The 18,278-nt window shown below is 35.4% G+C and overlaps 1 protein-coding gene across 13 annotated transcripts in view; it reads left to right on the plus strand.

Moving 5' to 3' along the window:
• ptk2aa (protein tyrosine kinase 2aa) overlaps positions 1 to 17,517 on the plus strand; it is a 65,310-nt gene extending 47,793 nt beyond the window's left edge. For 7 of the 13 annotated variants that reach the window (XM_073858665.1, XM_073858664.1, XM_073858659.1 and 4 more), the window contains 19 exons: positions 117 to 173; positions 1,701 to 1,724; positions 2,653 to 2,750; positions 2,941 to 3,025; positions 3,217 to 3,315; positions 3,752 to 3,869; positions 3,968 to 4,068; positions 4,659 to 4,748; positions 4,921 to 5,125; positions 6,828 to 6,939; positions 7,346 to 7,420; positions 7,944 to 8,069; positions 8,152 to 8,274; positions 10,402 to 10,461; positions 13,076 to 13,115; positions 13,247 to 13,341; positions 14,989 to 15,144; positions 16,109 to 16,187; positions 16,402 to 17,517. In XM_073858665.1, the coding sequence (XP_073714766.1) occupies positions 117 to 173; positions 1,701 to 1,724; positions 2,653 to 2,750; positions 2,941 to 3,025; positions 3,217 to 3,315; positions 3,752 to 3,869; positions 3,968 to 4,068; positions 4,659 to 4,748; positions 4,921 to 5,125; positions 6,828 to 6,939; positions 7,346 to 7,420; positions 7,944 to 8,069; positions 8,152 to 8,274; positions 10,402 to 10,461; positions 13,076 to 13,115; positions 13,247 to 13,341; positions 14,989 to 15,144; positions 16,109 to 16,187; positions 16,402 to 16,616 (1,958 nt within the window). In that variant the 3' untranslated portion in view covers positions 16,617 to 17,517. Of the gene's footprint in view, positions 1 to 116; positions 174 to 1,700; positions 1,725 to 2,652; positions 2,751 to 2,940; positions 3,026 to 3,216; positions 3,316 to 3,751; positions 3,870 to 3,967; positions 4,069 to 4,658; positions 4,749 to 4,920; positions 5,126 to 6,827; positions 6,940 to 7,345; positions 7,421 to 7,943; positions 8,070 to 8,151; positions 8,275 to 10,401; positions 10,462 to 13,075; positions 13,116 to 13,246; positions 13,342 to 14,988; positions 15,145 to 16,108; positions 16,188 to 16,401 lie in introns of those variants that run through there. The other 6 variants (XM_073858657.1, XM_073858658.1, XM_073858662.1 and 3 more) reach the window with 3 other exon arrangements.
• The last annotated feature ends 761 nt before the right edge of the window (positions 17,518 to 18,278 follow it).

Consider the following 18,278-nt stretch of genomic DNA (forward strand, 5'->3'; position numbering starts at 1 on the left):
GGATCTAGTTTCTTTAGTGTAAGGTTACATGTGTTTTGGGTTGTGTAGTGACCGAGTGGGCGTTTTTTGGCCTGTGTGTGTGTGTGTGACACTGACCACTACTTTTTTCTCTGCAGAAACAGACGACTACGCAGAGATCATAGATGAAGAAGACACCTACACTATGCCGTCTAGTAAGTACCCTTGATTCATGTCGTATATGAAGTGTGTATGTGTCTGCGATCGCTGTAAACTCTCCCGGGATCCAGATGTTTCTATCCAGATTCAAACGGTTTCGGAGCCAAATCCTGACCGTATCTTTCCTGTCTGGCTCGCTCAGTTTGTTGATGTGGCGACAAATGAAATTTAAAGTATCCAGCTCTGAGACTCTGGAATATTCTGATGTAGATTCATACTGCAGACCTGAAAGTTTCAGTCTGAACTTCAGATTATATTCAGGCTTAAGAAGATTAAAACTGCAGAGATTTCATATTTTTATATACTACATATTTATATACTATTTATAAACTCCATATATTTATACACTGTGTGTGTGTGTGTGTGTGTGTGTGTGTGTGTGTGTGTGTGTGTGTGTGTGTGTGTGTGTGTGTGTGTGTGTGTGTGTGTGTGTGTGAGTCAGTGCCTGCAGATCAGTTTGTAACTCTCACGAGTGTCTGACTCTGTACAAACACTGATCTCAGGTCAGTTGTGTGTTATGATTGTGTCTTTTAAGATAGCTTTATATTTTATGTAAATCATTTATTCAGCTGTGTGCTCTAAAAGTGAGTTTTTTATGCTTGGTTGTAAAGATTTATGAATGTATTAACTCTTTCCCTGCCAGTATTTTTTTTTTAAAAAGCTTTCCAGAAAATGTTCTTCTTTAAATATATAAACATATAATATATATCAGATCCTGTGCTTTCAAACAAAAACTTTCATCCTACCTTTATTTGTTCTCTTTTTATCACCTCTCAAATATAGGTGGGTTTCTTAAAAACAAAAACAAAATTTGAGCAAAAAGCTGAGATAATTGCGTTTTTTTTGTAAAAGACTTTTATTAGAAATGAGATTCAGAGCGATGAGCAAAACTGTTGTTTTTACTGTTTTTGGATCAGTGGATGCTTCAGTGTTTTATAAGTTGGGTAAGACTGCCACCTAGTGGATAATAGCGGAAATTTAGATTGCCGTAAAAACTCATTATTGGCAGGGAAGTGTTTTTTCTTGACTGACGAGTTAACTGGTCAATAGCGGGAAAAGAGTTAAACATGTTGATATGACTTCTGAGATGATGTGAGAGCAGATAATCTTTACTGCTACAGAAGGAACGTTTCATTTCATCTTTATGTGATGTTTATAAATGATGGACAAAATGTGTCTTCTTGTGTTTTATGGAAAAGAGGAAATCTTACCGGTTTGGGATTACCTAACTTGTGTATGTTTAAATGACGAGAGACTCCTAATCCTCTCAGCAGCTGTCAATCATTCAGAATCTCATTCAAAAACTGAGTTTGTCATTTCTGTCTCATTTCCAGTGATTTATTTCTGTTTCTTTTGAATCCTCTCATATGATTGAATGTGTTAAATAAACACACAGAGAGAAGAGTATGAGAGTTAATCTCACAGCCCTGAGCGTCCAGACACCAGCGTGAATGTTTATTTCTCAGCGTCTTCAGGTTTCTCCTTCATTCTTTTCTAAAATCTTTTTTTTCTTTAACAACCAGCTGAAGTCTATGGATTGGACGCAGGTAACTCCAGTCGTCTGTTATTGTCTCTTTCTTACTTTCTGTTTAGTTTGTGTGAGCTGTGAATGTGTTTGATTCTCTAAAGTGTCTCACAGGTAGGGCTGCATAACGATTGATCGCAGCTAATCGGTTGCAGAATGGTTTTTGTTTACATCATAGATGTGTGTGTAGTGTGTATAATTGTTTATATGAATACACACATATGTAAATATTTCTTACATATATTCATGAATTTATGTTTATATAATTTTTTATATTTGCATAGAAATTATATTATAATCAAATATAAAAATTCAATTAATTAAATTAAATAAAAAATACTTAATATATTTAAAAAATACTTAACATTACACATAAACGTGCATGCGTGCGTGTGTGTATGTGTGTGTGTTTATATACATACTTATTATACACATTACACACATATATGATGTGAACAAAAACTTGTGTTCTGCAATCGATTAGTTGCGATTGATCATTATGCAGCTCTACTCGCAGGCTAATGCAGGTTTTCACAACAGTCCATCTCAGAGTTCAACCAAATATTGAAAGAGAAATTATGATTTATATGAAGAAAAAAAAGTCATTTCATATTTTAAAATTGTGACGTTATTTTCCTTTTCAGAAAACCCGCAGTAGCCGTTGATATGCAAAGTTGGGGATTTTTTTTGCATTTATATTTTTATATTTTATTTAGTAAAATGGTTATGTATCTTTTAATTTAGTTTTTTAGTTTTGTCATTGTGAATGTTGTATTTTAGACTTTCTCTGACATTGTTGTGATGAAATTTTGTAGCATGTTGTTGTTGTTGTTCTTCTGTGGATCTTCTGAACTGAGGTCACATGAAGGACCATTAGCATGATGATCAAGGTCTCACGGGTAGATTGATGCTTGTAGGTTCTTCAGGTTTGCTTGTGTTTTTGCTCATAGCTCAGGACTATGAAATCCAGCGAGAAAAGATCGAGCTGGGACGATGTATCGGTGAGGGACAGTTTGGTGACGTCCACCAAGGCGTCTACGTCAGTCCGGTAAGCTTCTTGTTTATTGTGAACATCAGCCAGTAAAGAGTGTCCTGTTAGATGTTTATAGCGGTAAAACACAACTCTGTAAGGTTGTTAGATAAATAGAGACAAGTGAGCATGAAGTTAAATTAAAAGTGTTTAAATCTGCCTAGTGTTGACGCCTGTATCGTATGATAAATATTTATTGTTCGGACAGGAGAATCCATCTTTATCTGTGGCCATCAAGACGTGTAAAAACTGCACATCTGACAGCGTGCGTGAGAAGTTTCTTCAGGAAGCCCGTGAGTATAATTGACTTCAGATGTGTTTTGAGAAGTGTCTTTATTCAGTCTCAAGCAGAACATTTGCATGAAAGAAATCTTTTGAAGTTGAACATGAGGAAGTCACTGCTACCACAATTTCACATGGTTTCAGAGAAGTGAAATATCTACAGTAATGGTGTGAGACAGTGTGTTATTGTTTTATTCAACAGTGACAATGAGGCAGTTTGACCATCCGCACATCGTGAAGCTGATTGGAATAATCACAGAAAATCCCGTCTGGATTATTATGGAGTTGTGCACACTTGGAGAGTTAAGAGATTTATTGCATTTGACAGCTCTTATTAATCAATATATTTTTGATTGATCTGTTGATTGGTTAAGGTTTTAGACCAGAGGTGTGCAAACATTTTTGACTCGTTGGTCAGATCAGGTTTTTAAATACATGTATAAACTCATCTGTGCTGCAGGCCGTAGTTTTCCCAACTCTGTTTTAAGCCGGATTTACACCACAAATCTTGATGCCCAGTTCTGATTTGTTGCTTGTATCTGATTTTTTTGACAACCCGGTTGACAATCTCGGAAACTATGAGGGTTTTTTTGAGAATTGAGTAACTTCCGACAGGTGGTGTAAATGCGGCCTTGGACATTGATTGAAGTTTTAACCCTGCCGTTTGATTGGACCGTTTTTATTAAAGCTCTCTTGTTGAATGTTGTACGTTTAAAAATCTTCATTACTTCTTTTTTAGTTAAGGTCATTCCTGCAAGTAAGAAAGTACAACCTGGACCTCTCCACACTGATTCTGTTCGCCTATCAGCTGAGTACAGCGCTGGCGTATCTGGAGAGTAAACGCTTTGTTCACAGGTGAGAATGACTGCAGATCTACACACATGTCCTTTATCATCTCATGATCACAGAGGAGTTCATCTGACACCGCGTTTGTGTTGGCGTGTGTTTCACAGGGACATTGCTGCCAGGAATGTTTTGGTGTCATCCACAGACTGTGTGAAACTGGGTGACTTTGGTTTGTCCAGATACATGGAGGACAGTTCATATTATAAGGGTAACAATCAACAATCATATTACAATCTATTATATCTACAAAATCTATAAATTAAAGATTCACTCAAATATGAAAATTCTGTCTTCATTTACTCACCCTTATGTTGTTTTAAACCTGTATGAGTTTTTTAAGAACACAAAAGAAGATATTTTGATAAATGATGGTAAGCACACAGCTGATGGCAATCATTGACTTCCATAGTAGGAAAACAAATATTATTGAAGTATTGAAAAAAATGATGAAGAAGATATTTTGATAATTAATGGTAAGCACACAGTTAATGGTACCCATTGAATTCCATCATTTTTTTATTCCTACTATGTATGTGAATGGTTACAATCAGATGTGCTTATCATCATTTATCAAAATATCTTCTTTTGTGTTCATCAGAATCAAAGAAACTCATACAGGTTTAGATCAACATGAGGATGAGAAAATTATGACAGTATTTTCATTTGTGGGTGAACTGTCCCTTTAAATAGTCAAGATCCATGTAATGTAATGTAATGTAATGTAAAGACTCAACTCCCTCTGGTGGACAGTAAAAGTTTCTCAAGACCTCATCACCCAACAGAAGTTTGTATTTACAGCATCTAAAGGGAAACTGCCGATTAAATGGATGGCTCCAGAATCCATAAACTTCCGTCGCTTCACCTCAGCGAGTGACGTCTGGATGTTTGGTTAGTTCTTTGTGTTAAATGTTTGCTAAGAATGTTTAAGATCAGTTTTTCGGTAAAAAAGTTTTTGTTTTAATCTACTATAGAGTTAATTTTACAGGATGCATTTCTCTCTTGTGTTTATTTGTGCTGTCTGATCTGATCTGATTCGTCTGATGTGTGGTTCTTCTCTCAGGTGTGTGTATGTGGGAGATTCTCATGTTTGGAATAAAGCCTTTCCAGGGTGTGAAGAATAATGATGTCATCGGGCGGATAGAGAACGGTGAGAGGCTGGCGATGCCACCCAACTGCCCCCCCACCCTCTACAGTCTGATGACCAAATGTTGGGCGTACGACCCCAGCAAACGCCCGCGTTTCACTGAGCTCAAAACCCAACTCAGGTAAGGGTGTGTAAAGTGAGTCGGCTTTAGGACGACTGGCTGATGCTGTCAATCTGCATTTTGTTTTTAATGATAATCACATGTATGGAAGCCCATTTCCGCCACATAAGAAAAAATCATGCTCTGGTAAATTAATAATTAAAATTTGAAATTCTGACTTTTTATCTCATAATTTTGACTTTTATCTTATAATTATGACTATCTCAGAGTTTTGACTTTTTTGTCTTATAATTATAGCTTTAAAAGTCATAATTTAGATTTTTTTATCTCATAAATCTGACTATTTATCCTATAATTTGGACTTTTCATCTCATAATTTAGATTTTTGATCTCATAATTTCAACTTTTTATCTCATAATTATTATGTTAAAGTCATAATTACACTTTTTTTTATCTAATAAATCTGAATTGTCATCTCATAAATTTGACTTTTCATCTCATAATTTAGATTTTTTATCTTATAATTCCAATATTTCATCTTAAAATTTCGAATTTTCATCTCAGACTTTCAACTTTAATTTTTTTTTACATTTTGACTTTTTATCTCATAATTATTACTTTTTATCTCAGAGTTTTGCCTTTTGTCTTATAATTATAGCTTTAAAAGTCATAATTTTTAGTTTTTTAATCTCATAAATCTGACTATTTATGTTATAATTTTTCATCTCATAATTTGAACTTTTTATCTCATAATTTCAACATTTCATCTTAAAATTTTGAATTTTCATCTCAGAATTTCAACTTTTTATCTCATAATTCCAATATTTCATCTTAAAATTTCGAATTTTCATCTCAGACTTTCAACTTTAATTTTTTTTTACATTTTGACTTTTTATCTCATAATTATTACTTTTTATCTCAGAGTTTTGCCTTTTGTCTTATAATTATAGCTTTAAGTCCTAATTTTTATTTTTTTAATCTCATAAATCTGACTATTTATCTTATAATTTTTCATCTCATAATTTGAATTTTTTCTCTCATAATTTCAACATTTCATCTTAAAATTTTGAATTTTCATCTCAGAATTTCAACTTTTTATCTCATAATTCCAATATTTCATCTTAAAATTTCGAATTTTCATCTCAGACTTTCAACTTTAATTTTTTTTTACATTTTGACTTTTTATCTCATAATTATTACTTTTTATCTCAAAGTTTTGCCTTTTGTCTTATAATTACAGCTTTAAAAGTCATAATTTTTATTTTTTTTATCTCATAAATCTGACTATTTATCTTATAATTTTTCATCTCATAATTTAGATTTTTGATCTCATAATTTGAACTTTTTATCTCATAATTACAACATTTCATCTTAAAATGTTTCATTTTCATCTCAGAATTAAAAAATTTTATCTCATAATTTTGACTTTTAATCTCATAAATCTGACTATTTATCTCATAATTTGGACATTCTCATAATAATGATTTACCAGAGCATGATTTTTTTCTTATGTGGGAGAAATGGGCTTCCTTACAGATAGGATTAAAACAACATGAGATCCAATAAAGGATGACTGAAATGTATTTTTTATGTGAACTTTTCCCTTAAATTTGAATCTATCTCTCTCTCTCTCTATCTATCTATCTATCTATCTATCTATCTATCTATCTATCTATCTATCTATCTATCTATCTATCTATCTATCTATCTATCTATCTATCTATCTATCTATCTATCTATCTATCTATCTATCTATCTGTAGCACTATCTTGGAAGAGGAGAAGGTTCAGCAGGAGGAACGCTTCCGTATGGAGGTGAGAAGACAGGTGACTGTATCCTGGGATACTGGGAATTCAGACGAGGCTCCTCCTAAGGTGAGATCTTCACTAAACCCAAACAACACAACTGGATCTAAACACATTACGTGTGTCCATTTTGCCATCAGATGAACAGCAGTGTTGTGTTGATGTGTTGTGTGTCCAGGAGATGTCTAAGGTTTAAGTTGCCAGCACACATTCTGTCTGTCAGATGTGTTTAACATGTGACAGTTTTTAAGACACACTGTATCATCCAGGGATATTAGAGTTGATTCTGTCAAAATCAGAGTTTTAACAGGATGTTAAAAGCATTCATTTTGTAAAAGTGAAGGACATTGGTACAGATTCTCTGTATAAAGTATAAATGATCTATTAATGGATGACGGCTTTAGAAATCACTGGACTAAGAAAATTGGCTTTGCTTTTTGGGGGGGTTTTAATCATGTACATTTCATTTTTACAGCCCAGCAGACCTGGTTACCCAAGCCCTCGAACCAGTGATGGTTATTTCCCAAGTCCACAACATAACCATTACCAGGTACCAAAACTTCAGCTTGCATTAAAAACTTAAAACTGGCATTTTTATTCACTGCTCAGATTATATTTTATGTATTTCAAGTGGAGTTGTGGTATCATGCACAGTAAAAGTTTTTAGCTCATATTGAGACTATGGTGTTTATTATAAAAATGAATACCATTTCATCATCATAATGATCGTTTCGTGATAACACATTTAATTTTCATAATGACCAACACAATCTACTAAGAGCAGCGCAAATTAGTTCAGGGTCACAAATAATCAGAGCTGATGAGGTGCACGTGATCTACTAACACCTGATGAGCTGGAGTTCAGCACCACGGCAGCTAATGAAGTCCAGCGTCTGAAAGGGAAACTCGTAGAAATGCATATGCTATAAAAGATCAGTTGCAAAAATAACTAGACCTCACCTTCACAGCGCTAATGATCCACTGCATGTCTTTAGTAAATCCTGACAGTCGTTATTTAACAAAAAGATGGTTTGTGCTGCCGCATAATGTCTTCTCTCACGCTTTATCTGAAGGTTTCTGGATATCCTGGCACACATGTATCAGGTGCAGCGTTTCCACCTTCAGTCTCTGTGCTCGATTCTCACGACGCCTGGAATCATCACAGACAAGACGCTCCTGTTTGGTCTCCAAACCTGGAGGTGAGCTGAACTTCTTTGCAGCTTTGAAAGTGTGTCTGTTTCATGAATGCCGAGTTTCTCAGACGTTTTATGTGCGTGTCAGGATGGGGCGGCTCTGGGGCGGAGTCAAGTGCTGCCAGCACATCTTATCGAGGAAACGCTTATGAAACAACAGCAGCAGATGGAGGAAGATCAGAGATGGTTAGAACAAGAGGAGAGCTTCCTGGTACAGTCAGACACACCTATTACATCTGTCTCTCTCTCTCTCTTTCTCTCTCTCTTTCTCTCTCTCTTTCTCTCTCTCTCTCTCTCTCTCTCTCTCTCTCTCTCTCTCTCTCTCTCAACTGCAAAAACGTGCTGTTTTAATATCTGTACCTTCAAATGCATATGAGCTACAGCTCCTCACTTCCTTACAAACAGACAGTGACCACTTTCAGTTTAAATAGGTTTGATTAATACAGTCTGAGACAATATAATCTAGTGGACAGAGTACAACTCGCTGAGGGTGGAAACTATGGTAATGCAGGACTGTAAGTGGGCGGGGCTTTATCAATGTGACCTCACAGTAATAAGGAAATCAAACGGCATGTCCAATAAGACAACTTTGGTTTAATGGGGATTAAAAAATCAAGGAGTGGGTAGATTTTTCTCATTGTAGGGTGGTTGTGCCAACATACATTATGTCTAAACTGTATTTGGCATAATAGGTGGCCTTTAAAAGTAGTAGTATAATAGATTAATGGCTCACAAAATCTATTTGTTTTCCACTCTAGGATCTTAACTTTCAGTCACATACTATCTGTTGAGCTCATTATAAATGGAGTGAGAGAAAGTAATGGAACAAAACAAAGACATTTCGTCCCACAGGCAAGAGATTTAAAAACAAAGCAGTAAATCTGTATTGTGCACCTGTGAGCCTCTTTCAATAAAACTTCTCATCAATCCTTCAAAATCCCTGCCAAACCTTCGAGTCGCCTCTCATGCAGTGTGTGTTTATTTTCAGAGATATTTTAAGCTTGTGAGTTCAAGAAAAGTCATTTGGTTAAAATATCGCTGAGAACAATTTCCTGTGTACCAAGAGAGGCGTTTAATTGACAGTTACCAGATTTGATGCAGAAGTGATCTTTACCACAAGCTAAAATGAGATCTTCAGCATGTAATGAGTCCGTGTGACCGCTGGTTGGATATAGAGTCACATTTGGCAGTAACGTTTTGTGCGAATCACAGGAAACCTGTGAACTTCATAATGCTGCTGTCTGTCATCTTTATCTCATTAAAGAAGAAATGAAAGATTTCACAAACAGATATCAGAGAACAATTTAACATCAATGCATTCTTTGGCACCTTTAAAAGAATACTGTGTGTTGAAATCAATGGGATGTCAGTATGTTTCTGTATCAGATCACTGCTGTGTTATTTTTATACACACAGAAAAATTCACATCCTCTGCAGATTGTGTAAATATATCACACAACTTCCTTTACACAATAGGATGAATAAATCATTCCAAACATAACCTCAGTCTGAAACTGTGAATTATTAGTTGAAGATGTTGAACAACACATACCAGAGGTTATTTTACTGTTTATTTAAAAGCAGTGAGAATGAAGGATGTGTGGGAGGAGCTTCACGAGAGAAAGAGAGAGAGAGAGAGAAATAACATCTTTTATCAGGAATCTGAGTGAATCTTACAGTCGTCTTATGGAAACTCACACATCTCAGTCTTTTCTCGATGTCTCTCGGACACGAGTGTTGGGACGATCGGGTCAGAGGATGCGTCTCTTTAAATTCTGTTTTGGAAAGCCGGTAACTAAACGTTCAGAGCTTTCATGTGTTTCTACAGGACTGATAGATGATCAACTAACTATGTGTATTATTTGTTGATTCATTGGTATAGAAGTTGTGAAGTTTGTTGTTGTGTCATTGTGGTTTGTGAGGTTGATTTATAAGTATAGAAAAGTGCTGATGGCTTTATTCTTTACATTAATATTTTAATATATGCTTCATGATTCCCACGCTGTCAGGATACCTGGGAATATCTGGGAATACTAATATTTATGTACTTGCACTTCAATATTAAGAAATCTTTTGTCTTGGAAATGTCTTCAGTGAATATAAATTGTACATGTTTAAAGTTAATAGACAGTAATTTCAAACTGATGATATCTTGTAGAGATAGTTGATGTTATTTATGTCTGAAACTATAATGCTGAAGGATAAACTGCTTTAATTATGAATTCAATAAACAGATAAATTCATTTAATTATTATTTTATAGAAACATTTTGTTCTGTTTAGACTGATTTGAATGATAAACATTTGATATTAAATGAATGAATTTTGTTTATTTTTAGAAACCGGAGCCGAACTCTCGGAGCAGTATTGAGCGGGAGGACGGCTCTATTCAGGGTCTGGTGAGTTCCCATAATTCCCTGCTTGTTTTTGTTTCCTCCCAGAGGGAGATTTACAATGAGGACAGTGAATATTTCTCACATGGACGACAGTTGCGGTCTGTAATACAGCTTGTGTTTATTCTTCTAAACAGTATAATCTAAAAGAGATGAAAAATACTAGTTAAAGATGGTTGGGTGAGTCATTTGTTAAAGAGATCATTGGTGCAATATCATGGATTATTTTGGTGGTACTGTAAACACAGGCTTGAATTCTGGGTGCCATCAACATTTTCTGGATAATAAACAAAACAGAAACATTTCTGAAGACATTTACATTTCTCAGATGAGTGACTTACAGAAGTGAGGAGGACACGATGCAGAAAGAGAGACTGATGTCTGTGTGAAATTGTGTGAGTAGTTGGGTCACGCTCATTTTAGGATTTGGGCTGAATATCTTAAGCTTCCCACAAACTTCCCACAATTCCACAGTGCCCTGAGGAGCAGCAGAAACTCCATCTCCCCGATATTATCCACACTTTGAAGTATCACATTAATAATGAGTGATTGAAATGCAAAATTTTGAATAAAAATCCCTTAATTCGCAAAAAAAATTACGCTCACTTGATATGTTTTTGACTTATGCGATAAAGAGTAAATGTGGATAATAGGAGATGGACCGTTTCCGCTGTCGTTGTCTTTATGGCCTTGACGTCATTGTAAGGTAAAAACTCAGCATTTATTTTTCTGTGCACAGTCTGGCAATACAAGCTGCACTGCTGGTAAATTTATAACTTACCCAAATCCCAACTAAATGCAGTCCTGTCTCCATTTTTTAACCGTGCCTTGTTTTATATACTGTTGGTAACTAGGTTATCAATACCTAGGGCTGTCACAATGATTAAATAATCGTCTCGTTGCAATTGTTTGACCTCATCGTGATGATTTCAGATCACCACAATGATTGCACATCTTTCTAAAAAACACAAGGGGGAGCTGCAGCGCCTGTATAAACGAGACCGTATCTAATGGCGCTCCTTGACTGACAGTGTAACGCGATACATTGCAAAGCCATTTAATACAATGATAAAACAGCATTTAAAGAAATGTTGTAAAACTTTGATAAGCAGTATGAATTGCCAAGTAAAACATACATTTCCAAAAAAGCAATTTCAAATTTAGGGAATTTTTTTTCCGTTTTTGAAAGATATATATTTAAAAGTAAATGAATGTGTTATGTGTATTATTATTAACTGCCAGGTAAACCTTGCAAAATATTTAATTTAAATAATTACAACAATGTGTGAAAATTATTTCATGAACAAACAAAAAATCTATGAGAATTAAACGTTAAGGCCCTAAAACAGGCAATTGATCGTCACAATTTATTAGACAATTAACCATCAGCCAAATTTCATAACCGTGACAGCCCTATCAATACCACTTTAATTCGCTCAAACAACTTGATGGAAATGCACCTAATGCGCATTTTGTTTTCTTTATTTTTATATTTTAAAAAGATTTCCCAGATAGCATGCAAACCATTGAAACAATGTTAAAAACAGTTGATTTGTCAATGTTAACTGCTTTGAATCAATATCAGGTTTGCACCCTCCATTAATATCGAAAAATATTGAGATTTCAACAAACCACCATTATTGTGATCAGTGTTTGCTTTATTTGGGTCCTTGACTCTTGTTATTCACTAAGTTAAATCTTTCTTTTCTTTTGTTTAGTGTTTGTATGTGTTTATATAGAAACACATGTGCATTGGAAAAGAAAGAGGTCTTTCAAAGTTAAGTTGAAACTGATTCAACTTTATTCATTTATTTAGCACATTTTACTGCAATTTCAATTGCCCAAAGGGCTTCACAGTATTTAAAAGACATAAGCAAAATATCAAACCAATTAATAAAAAGAAAATTAAGATAGAATAAGGGATAAGGATAAAATTCAATAAAAGAAAACCAGTCTGAGATAAAATGAAATAAAATATATAAAAGCATCAAGAAGCTATCTCCAAACAAGGTCTATTCTCAACGAACGCTAAATTAAAAAGATATGTTTTTAACTGAGACTTAAAACCTTCTAAATTATACCTTCTAAAGTATACTACGATGATACCCAGCATGCATTGCAGCATGAAGCTTTCTTTTGTTGATCATCACCATTGATGAGATTTATAGACTGATTCATGATGTCAGAGATAGATTTAGTAGTAACAGACCTGACACTGTTTCCACCTAGTACTGTAAAATCCATTTTTTGCATAACTACAAGAATTAAACTACTTGATAACATTAGATCTTTGTTTTCTTTGCAATAGCAGATGTATTTTAAAACACTGCTTCAGCAGCCAAAGAAAACTTACCATTAAAACACAAGAGTAAAGGGCCCGACTAAAGCAAACACTGATCACGATAATGGTGATTTGTTGAAATTTCTGTGTTTTTTCAATGTTGGTGGAGGGTGCAAACGTGATGTTGATTCAATGGTATTAACATTGACAAATCAACGATTTTTAACATTGTTTCAATGGTTGCATGCTATCTGGGTTTGCTTCACGTTTGGATGGAAGAGGAGATGATGTCTAGAGGAGAACATGTTTATTAAACACTGTGATTGTGCTTTATTTCAGATGGGAAAGCAGCATGTTTACCAGCCAGTGGGTAAACCAGGTACGACCAAAGCCCATGAAATACATCCTCATCTCTACTAAACCAGTCATTTATTACATGAATCAAAATGAATCGCTCATACTGAATCAGAGAATCAGGTGAGATAATGATATTCCTCTTGTTTTGAACAGAACATGTAGCACCTCCAAAGAAACCTCCTCGTCCAGGAGCTCAAAGTCACCTGACCAGCCTCAATCCAGTGGAGAATTACAATGAGGGTGTAAAGGTAACATTGACCAAGCATGTTTGTTTTTAACTGCATCAGAAGTGAATGCTGTGTAGTAACCCCTCACTAGTGTGCAGCATGCATTGACTGGCTGATCTGTTTGCATGTTGCCTCACACACACACACAACACACATAAATATTTCTTAAATGTATACATGTAGGTGTTTATTATACATAGTACACACATATATATGATGTAAACAAAAACATTTATTCTGCAAACGATAAGTCGTGATTAATCGTTATGCAGCCCTACTGTCTTTATACATGTTTACTTAACAGTTTTTATCATGTTTTTTTAAATACATTTTTGGTCTTTATAATTTCAGATAGTATAGTGTTATGGTTTGCCGTAACAAATGGATGTTTTGTAAAGTGTTCATTCGTTCTCATGGCTCATAATAGAAGTAAAGCTTTAATAATTCAACTGATGCGAGTCTTTTCCCTGAACACAAGCTGAACTAACAGGCTGGGACACCTCGGCTTTCTTCTGTTTGTTTTGTATAGAGTTAAACCCCAAACCCAAGTGACCCTCACCTTATAATACAACTCCAACCCTCGACCCTTTTATATCCCATGACTCAATGCGATGTCTGGATTTGAGTCTGCATGAATTAATTTATTTTGCATTAATATTGATATGTTTTGTTTTCCTGCATCCCTCCCTCACGCTCACCTGCTTTTACCTGCACTGTTGCACGTAGCCCTGGAGGGTAAGATCTCCGTCTGTCTGTCTGTCCGTCCGTCTGTCTGTATAAACACTCATCTGATTAAAGTCAACATAGACATTACTTTCACGACATATTGATCGTCACTTTTGTTCGGCTTCACATTGGATTCGATTTATTTGATTATGATCGACCGGAGAACCATTTTATTGTTTTTTATTTTGATGATAGAAGCCAAATATTTTTATTTGAAATAAAACGGCTTAATCATGAATGGTAATTGCCTTAAGAAGTAAATTATTAGATTTCATGTTGACTTTAAACAGCTGTGTTGCATTCAGATGTAAACGAAATATTGCTTCATATCTTTAACTTCCACTCTGGCTTTAATTTCTTATCCTCACAAACTTTATTAAATTGTTTAAGTCTTTTATGTGCAGTCTAGGATTTAGTATTTAATTGTCAGTATATTTGAACTTTCAGTGTTTCATGTACAATGAAGTATTTTTCTTTAGAGCTGTTTTAGACATAATGTTAAAAAATTCTGCCCCTTGTGTTTAATATGAGTACTGCAGAAATCTTCTCAGTTCAGCGTCCCTTACGAGAATTAACCATGGGTTTTTTTTATACTTAACTTTTTTTAGAATTGTTTTTATTATGCAAGTACAAAGAAAGACCGAGAGATAAGGCAATAATACTTAACTTTATCTGTAGTAAAACCATGGTTCATTTTTGTAAGGGTCCCGTCAGTCTATATCTGTTTGGACGTAATCTAACTTCTCTCTCTGCTTTTTTATTTACTCTATTAAGCAGAAATAGCAATTTCTACTTCAAAATCAATTTCAATCAATCCAGTTGAAATGCTTTTCTCTGATAATTGACATTATTGGACTAATGCTGGAGATTATGTACACTTCAATTGTTGGACATGAAAGTTTCATGTGAGCTCAGACACTCACGTCTGGTGTTAAATCTCAGATCCAGCCTCAGGAAATCAGTCCACCGCCGACAGCCAACCTGGACCGCTCCAATGATAAAGTCTATGAGAACGTAACCGGGCTTGTGAAGGCCGTTATTGAGATGTCAAGCAGAATCCAGCCGGCACCTCCTGAGGAATATGTGCCCATGGTGAAGGTGAGAAGCAGCTGGTCCTGTGTGATCTGTGTTTACTCTCATCAGTAATCTTCATAATATTTAGGCCAGTTTCTTACCAGTTTCCTTTATATGCAAAATCTTGGATCAAAAACAATTACAGAGTTTTTTGTAGGAAACAAGATTTTTTAAAGTTTTCCTATCAGGTTTTAGAAATTCCCACCTAATAGAAACATCACTGGTAAATGTTTTAAATTAATTCCTGATTCTGCAATAAACCAGACTGTTCTCATCTCACATTTGAAGTACTGTGTGGGCATTTGAGGAAATCTGCTCTTGAACTGCTTCAGTCCTATTTTAAAGGATTACTTCACTTTCATAAAAAAAATCTTGATAATTTACTCACCCCCATGTCATCCAAGATGTTTAAGTCTTTGTTTTGTCGAGACAAAATAAAAAAAATTTTAGGTTTCTAAGTTCAATGTAATAGATAAGGTTAAACTGGCATGTCACACGGCTACTGCAAAACCAAAAGTTGAAAATTCTTTACAATTTTTGGTGAAAATGAGGACGATTTCGCTAGATAAGACCCTTATGCCTCGGTTGGGATCCTTAAAGACTTTTGAAGCTGTATTGAAACTGTAAACTGTTGAGGTCCACTAAATTTCACTATATGGAGAAAAATCCTGAAATGTTTTCCTCAAAAAACGTAATTTCTTCTCGACTAAACAAAGAAAGACATTAACATCTTGGATGACACAAGGCTGATCCTTTAATAATAGAAGTTTTTCTGTTAGCATTGGTGAATTCACCTCAGGTGCAGCTTCTTGTATGTATGGTGTACCTCAAGGTTCTGTTCTCGCCCCAATTCTGTTTTGCTTGAATACGTTTCATTTGGAGTTGTTTTTTGGAAAATTATGTTGTATATGATTTTAATTTTGAGATATTGTGCAGTGCTCTGTTTTTAATGATGCTATAAAGTTAACATTGACATCTGTACTGACAGGATGTTGGCCTGGCCCTCAGAACTTTATTGGCTACAGTGGATGAGACGATCCCAGTGTTACCTGCCAGCACACACAGAGAGATGAGACAGATCTCAAAAGAGATCTAAATTGACTAAATTCATAGAATCATAAAGTGCAGTTTTCTGCAGGTGGAGAAGCTACAGTGGATATTATTGTGTGCTATATTATCTTTCATGATCCAGCCATATTTTTCTGACAGATGATTTTATTAGTATTCTAACTTGTATATACTACACATTGTGTATTCATCAGTCTGTTATTATCTCTGCTCAGATCGAGATGGCACAAAAGCTTCTGAACTCTGACCTTGGTGAGCTCATCGGTAAGATGCGATTGGCCCAACAGTACGTGCTCACCAGTTTACAACAAGACTACAAGAAACAGATGCTTACTGCGGCCCACGCGCTCGCCGTAGATGCCAAGAATCTGCTGGACGTGATCGATCAAGCACGACTGAAGATGTTAGCTCACAACCGGCCGCATTAGTTTCTCCTAGATGGCTGGATCATCGGAGGAACGCTTCAGCACGGGACGTCCAAAACTTTTCATGCTTTCATGTACATCAGTGGACCTTGACACTTTTAACATGAAGACTGCCTTCAGATTTTACATCAATAAACCCTTTTTAATAGACACTCATTAGGGTTTCATTGGCTGAGAGGATGACAAACACTCGTTTTATAAACCTTTAGCAGTGTTGCGTTTGATTTCGTATCCTCCTAACAAACGTTCTCAGCGTTGGAGAAACCTGCAACTGGAACCCACGTGAACTCTGAGCCGAAGTCGGGTTTAAGGCCAAAGGCATCACAAACGCTTCCTTTACATTATTTTGTATGGTGACCTCAGATGATGAAGGTGCATTGAGGGCTCGTGTTCTCCTCTGATAATCTCAGGGGTTCCACATGTGGGCACAACGGCTCAAAACATGTCTATGATGCCACCTCACTAGGTTTCGAGACACAAACAGATACTTTTTTGTACATATCTTAATATAACTAAAGCCAAACTACAGCAGTATTTAACATATTTTTTAAAGAATCACATCTACTTGTATTGGAAAAGAGGGATTTATAATAAAATGATGGAGAGTAAAGTTACCCTGATGTGAGACGATTATTACACCAGGGACAGAAGTTCATATCACATATAAGTCACTTGAAGCACAGTACTGGTAAACTGTTAGAATCAACTGCCTTCCAACTTCTTAACCATGACCCGCTTGGTTTTTTATTAGTTTTTCCACACGCCAGACTTTTCAAATCAATAGATTTTTGATTAAATGACTTGTGTATAGAACAATCGTGAATCCATTTTCTCATTCTGATATAAATTATTCTCAGGAAGAACCAACTGTATAGAGCTTTTAACTAATAAAATATTATCTTTATCTTTGTCCTGCTGTCTTATTTGTATTATAACACACGAGATGTTCTTCAGAAGACTCTGCAGAACATCATCTACTGTCATAAAAGGCAAAAGAGGGGCAAACTGAATACTTATACCTTTTCCTTTGGACCTGTGTCGTTATGCGTCTGCCACGTCTTGCCTACAGAATACCTAGAATAACACTTTTCATCTCTCTCTTTCAGTAGTCTTTTATTTTTGTGTTTTTTTTATTTTTGTTATTTTATTTGTCTTTTATTAAAGGTGCAGTGTGTAAATTTTAGCAGCATCTAGCGGCGAGGTTGCGAATTGCAACCAACGGCTCAGTCCACTGCTCACCCCTCGCTTTTGAAACGCATAGAGAAGCTACAGTAGCGGCCACCAGTAAAACATGTCATCTTTGAAGACCACTTAGTAAAAAAAGTTTGTCCGTTAAGGGCTTCTGTAGAAACATGGCGGCACAAAATGGCGACCTCCATGTAAGGCAGTGCTTCTCAATTATTTTCTGTCACGCCCCCCCTAGGAAGAAATAAACATTTTGCGCCCCCCCAACTCTCTGCGACTGTAAATAGTATATTTGTCTATAAAATTACACATCTGCAAAACATTGTATCCTTATTAACATTAAAGAAAACACAAAAAAAGAAATATCAATCAACTTACAACAAAAAATAACTTTATTAACATTGTTTTTTTAGTCTGTCACAGAAAAGACTAAAAATGCATCAATTTGCCTGAAATAAAATAAATCAATCCTTATTTACA

Source organism: Misgurnus anguillicaudatus, chromosome 20 (assembly GCF_027580225.2).
Source record: "Misgurnus anguillicaudatus chromosome 20, ASM2758022v2, whole genome shotgun sequence".
Classification (NCBI taxonomy): Eukaryota; Metazoa; Chordata; class Actinopteri; order Cypriniformes; family Cobitidae; genus Misgurnus; species Misgurnus anguillicaudatus.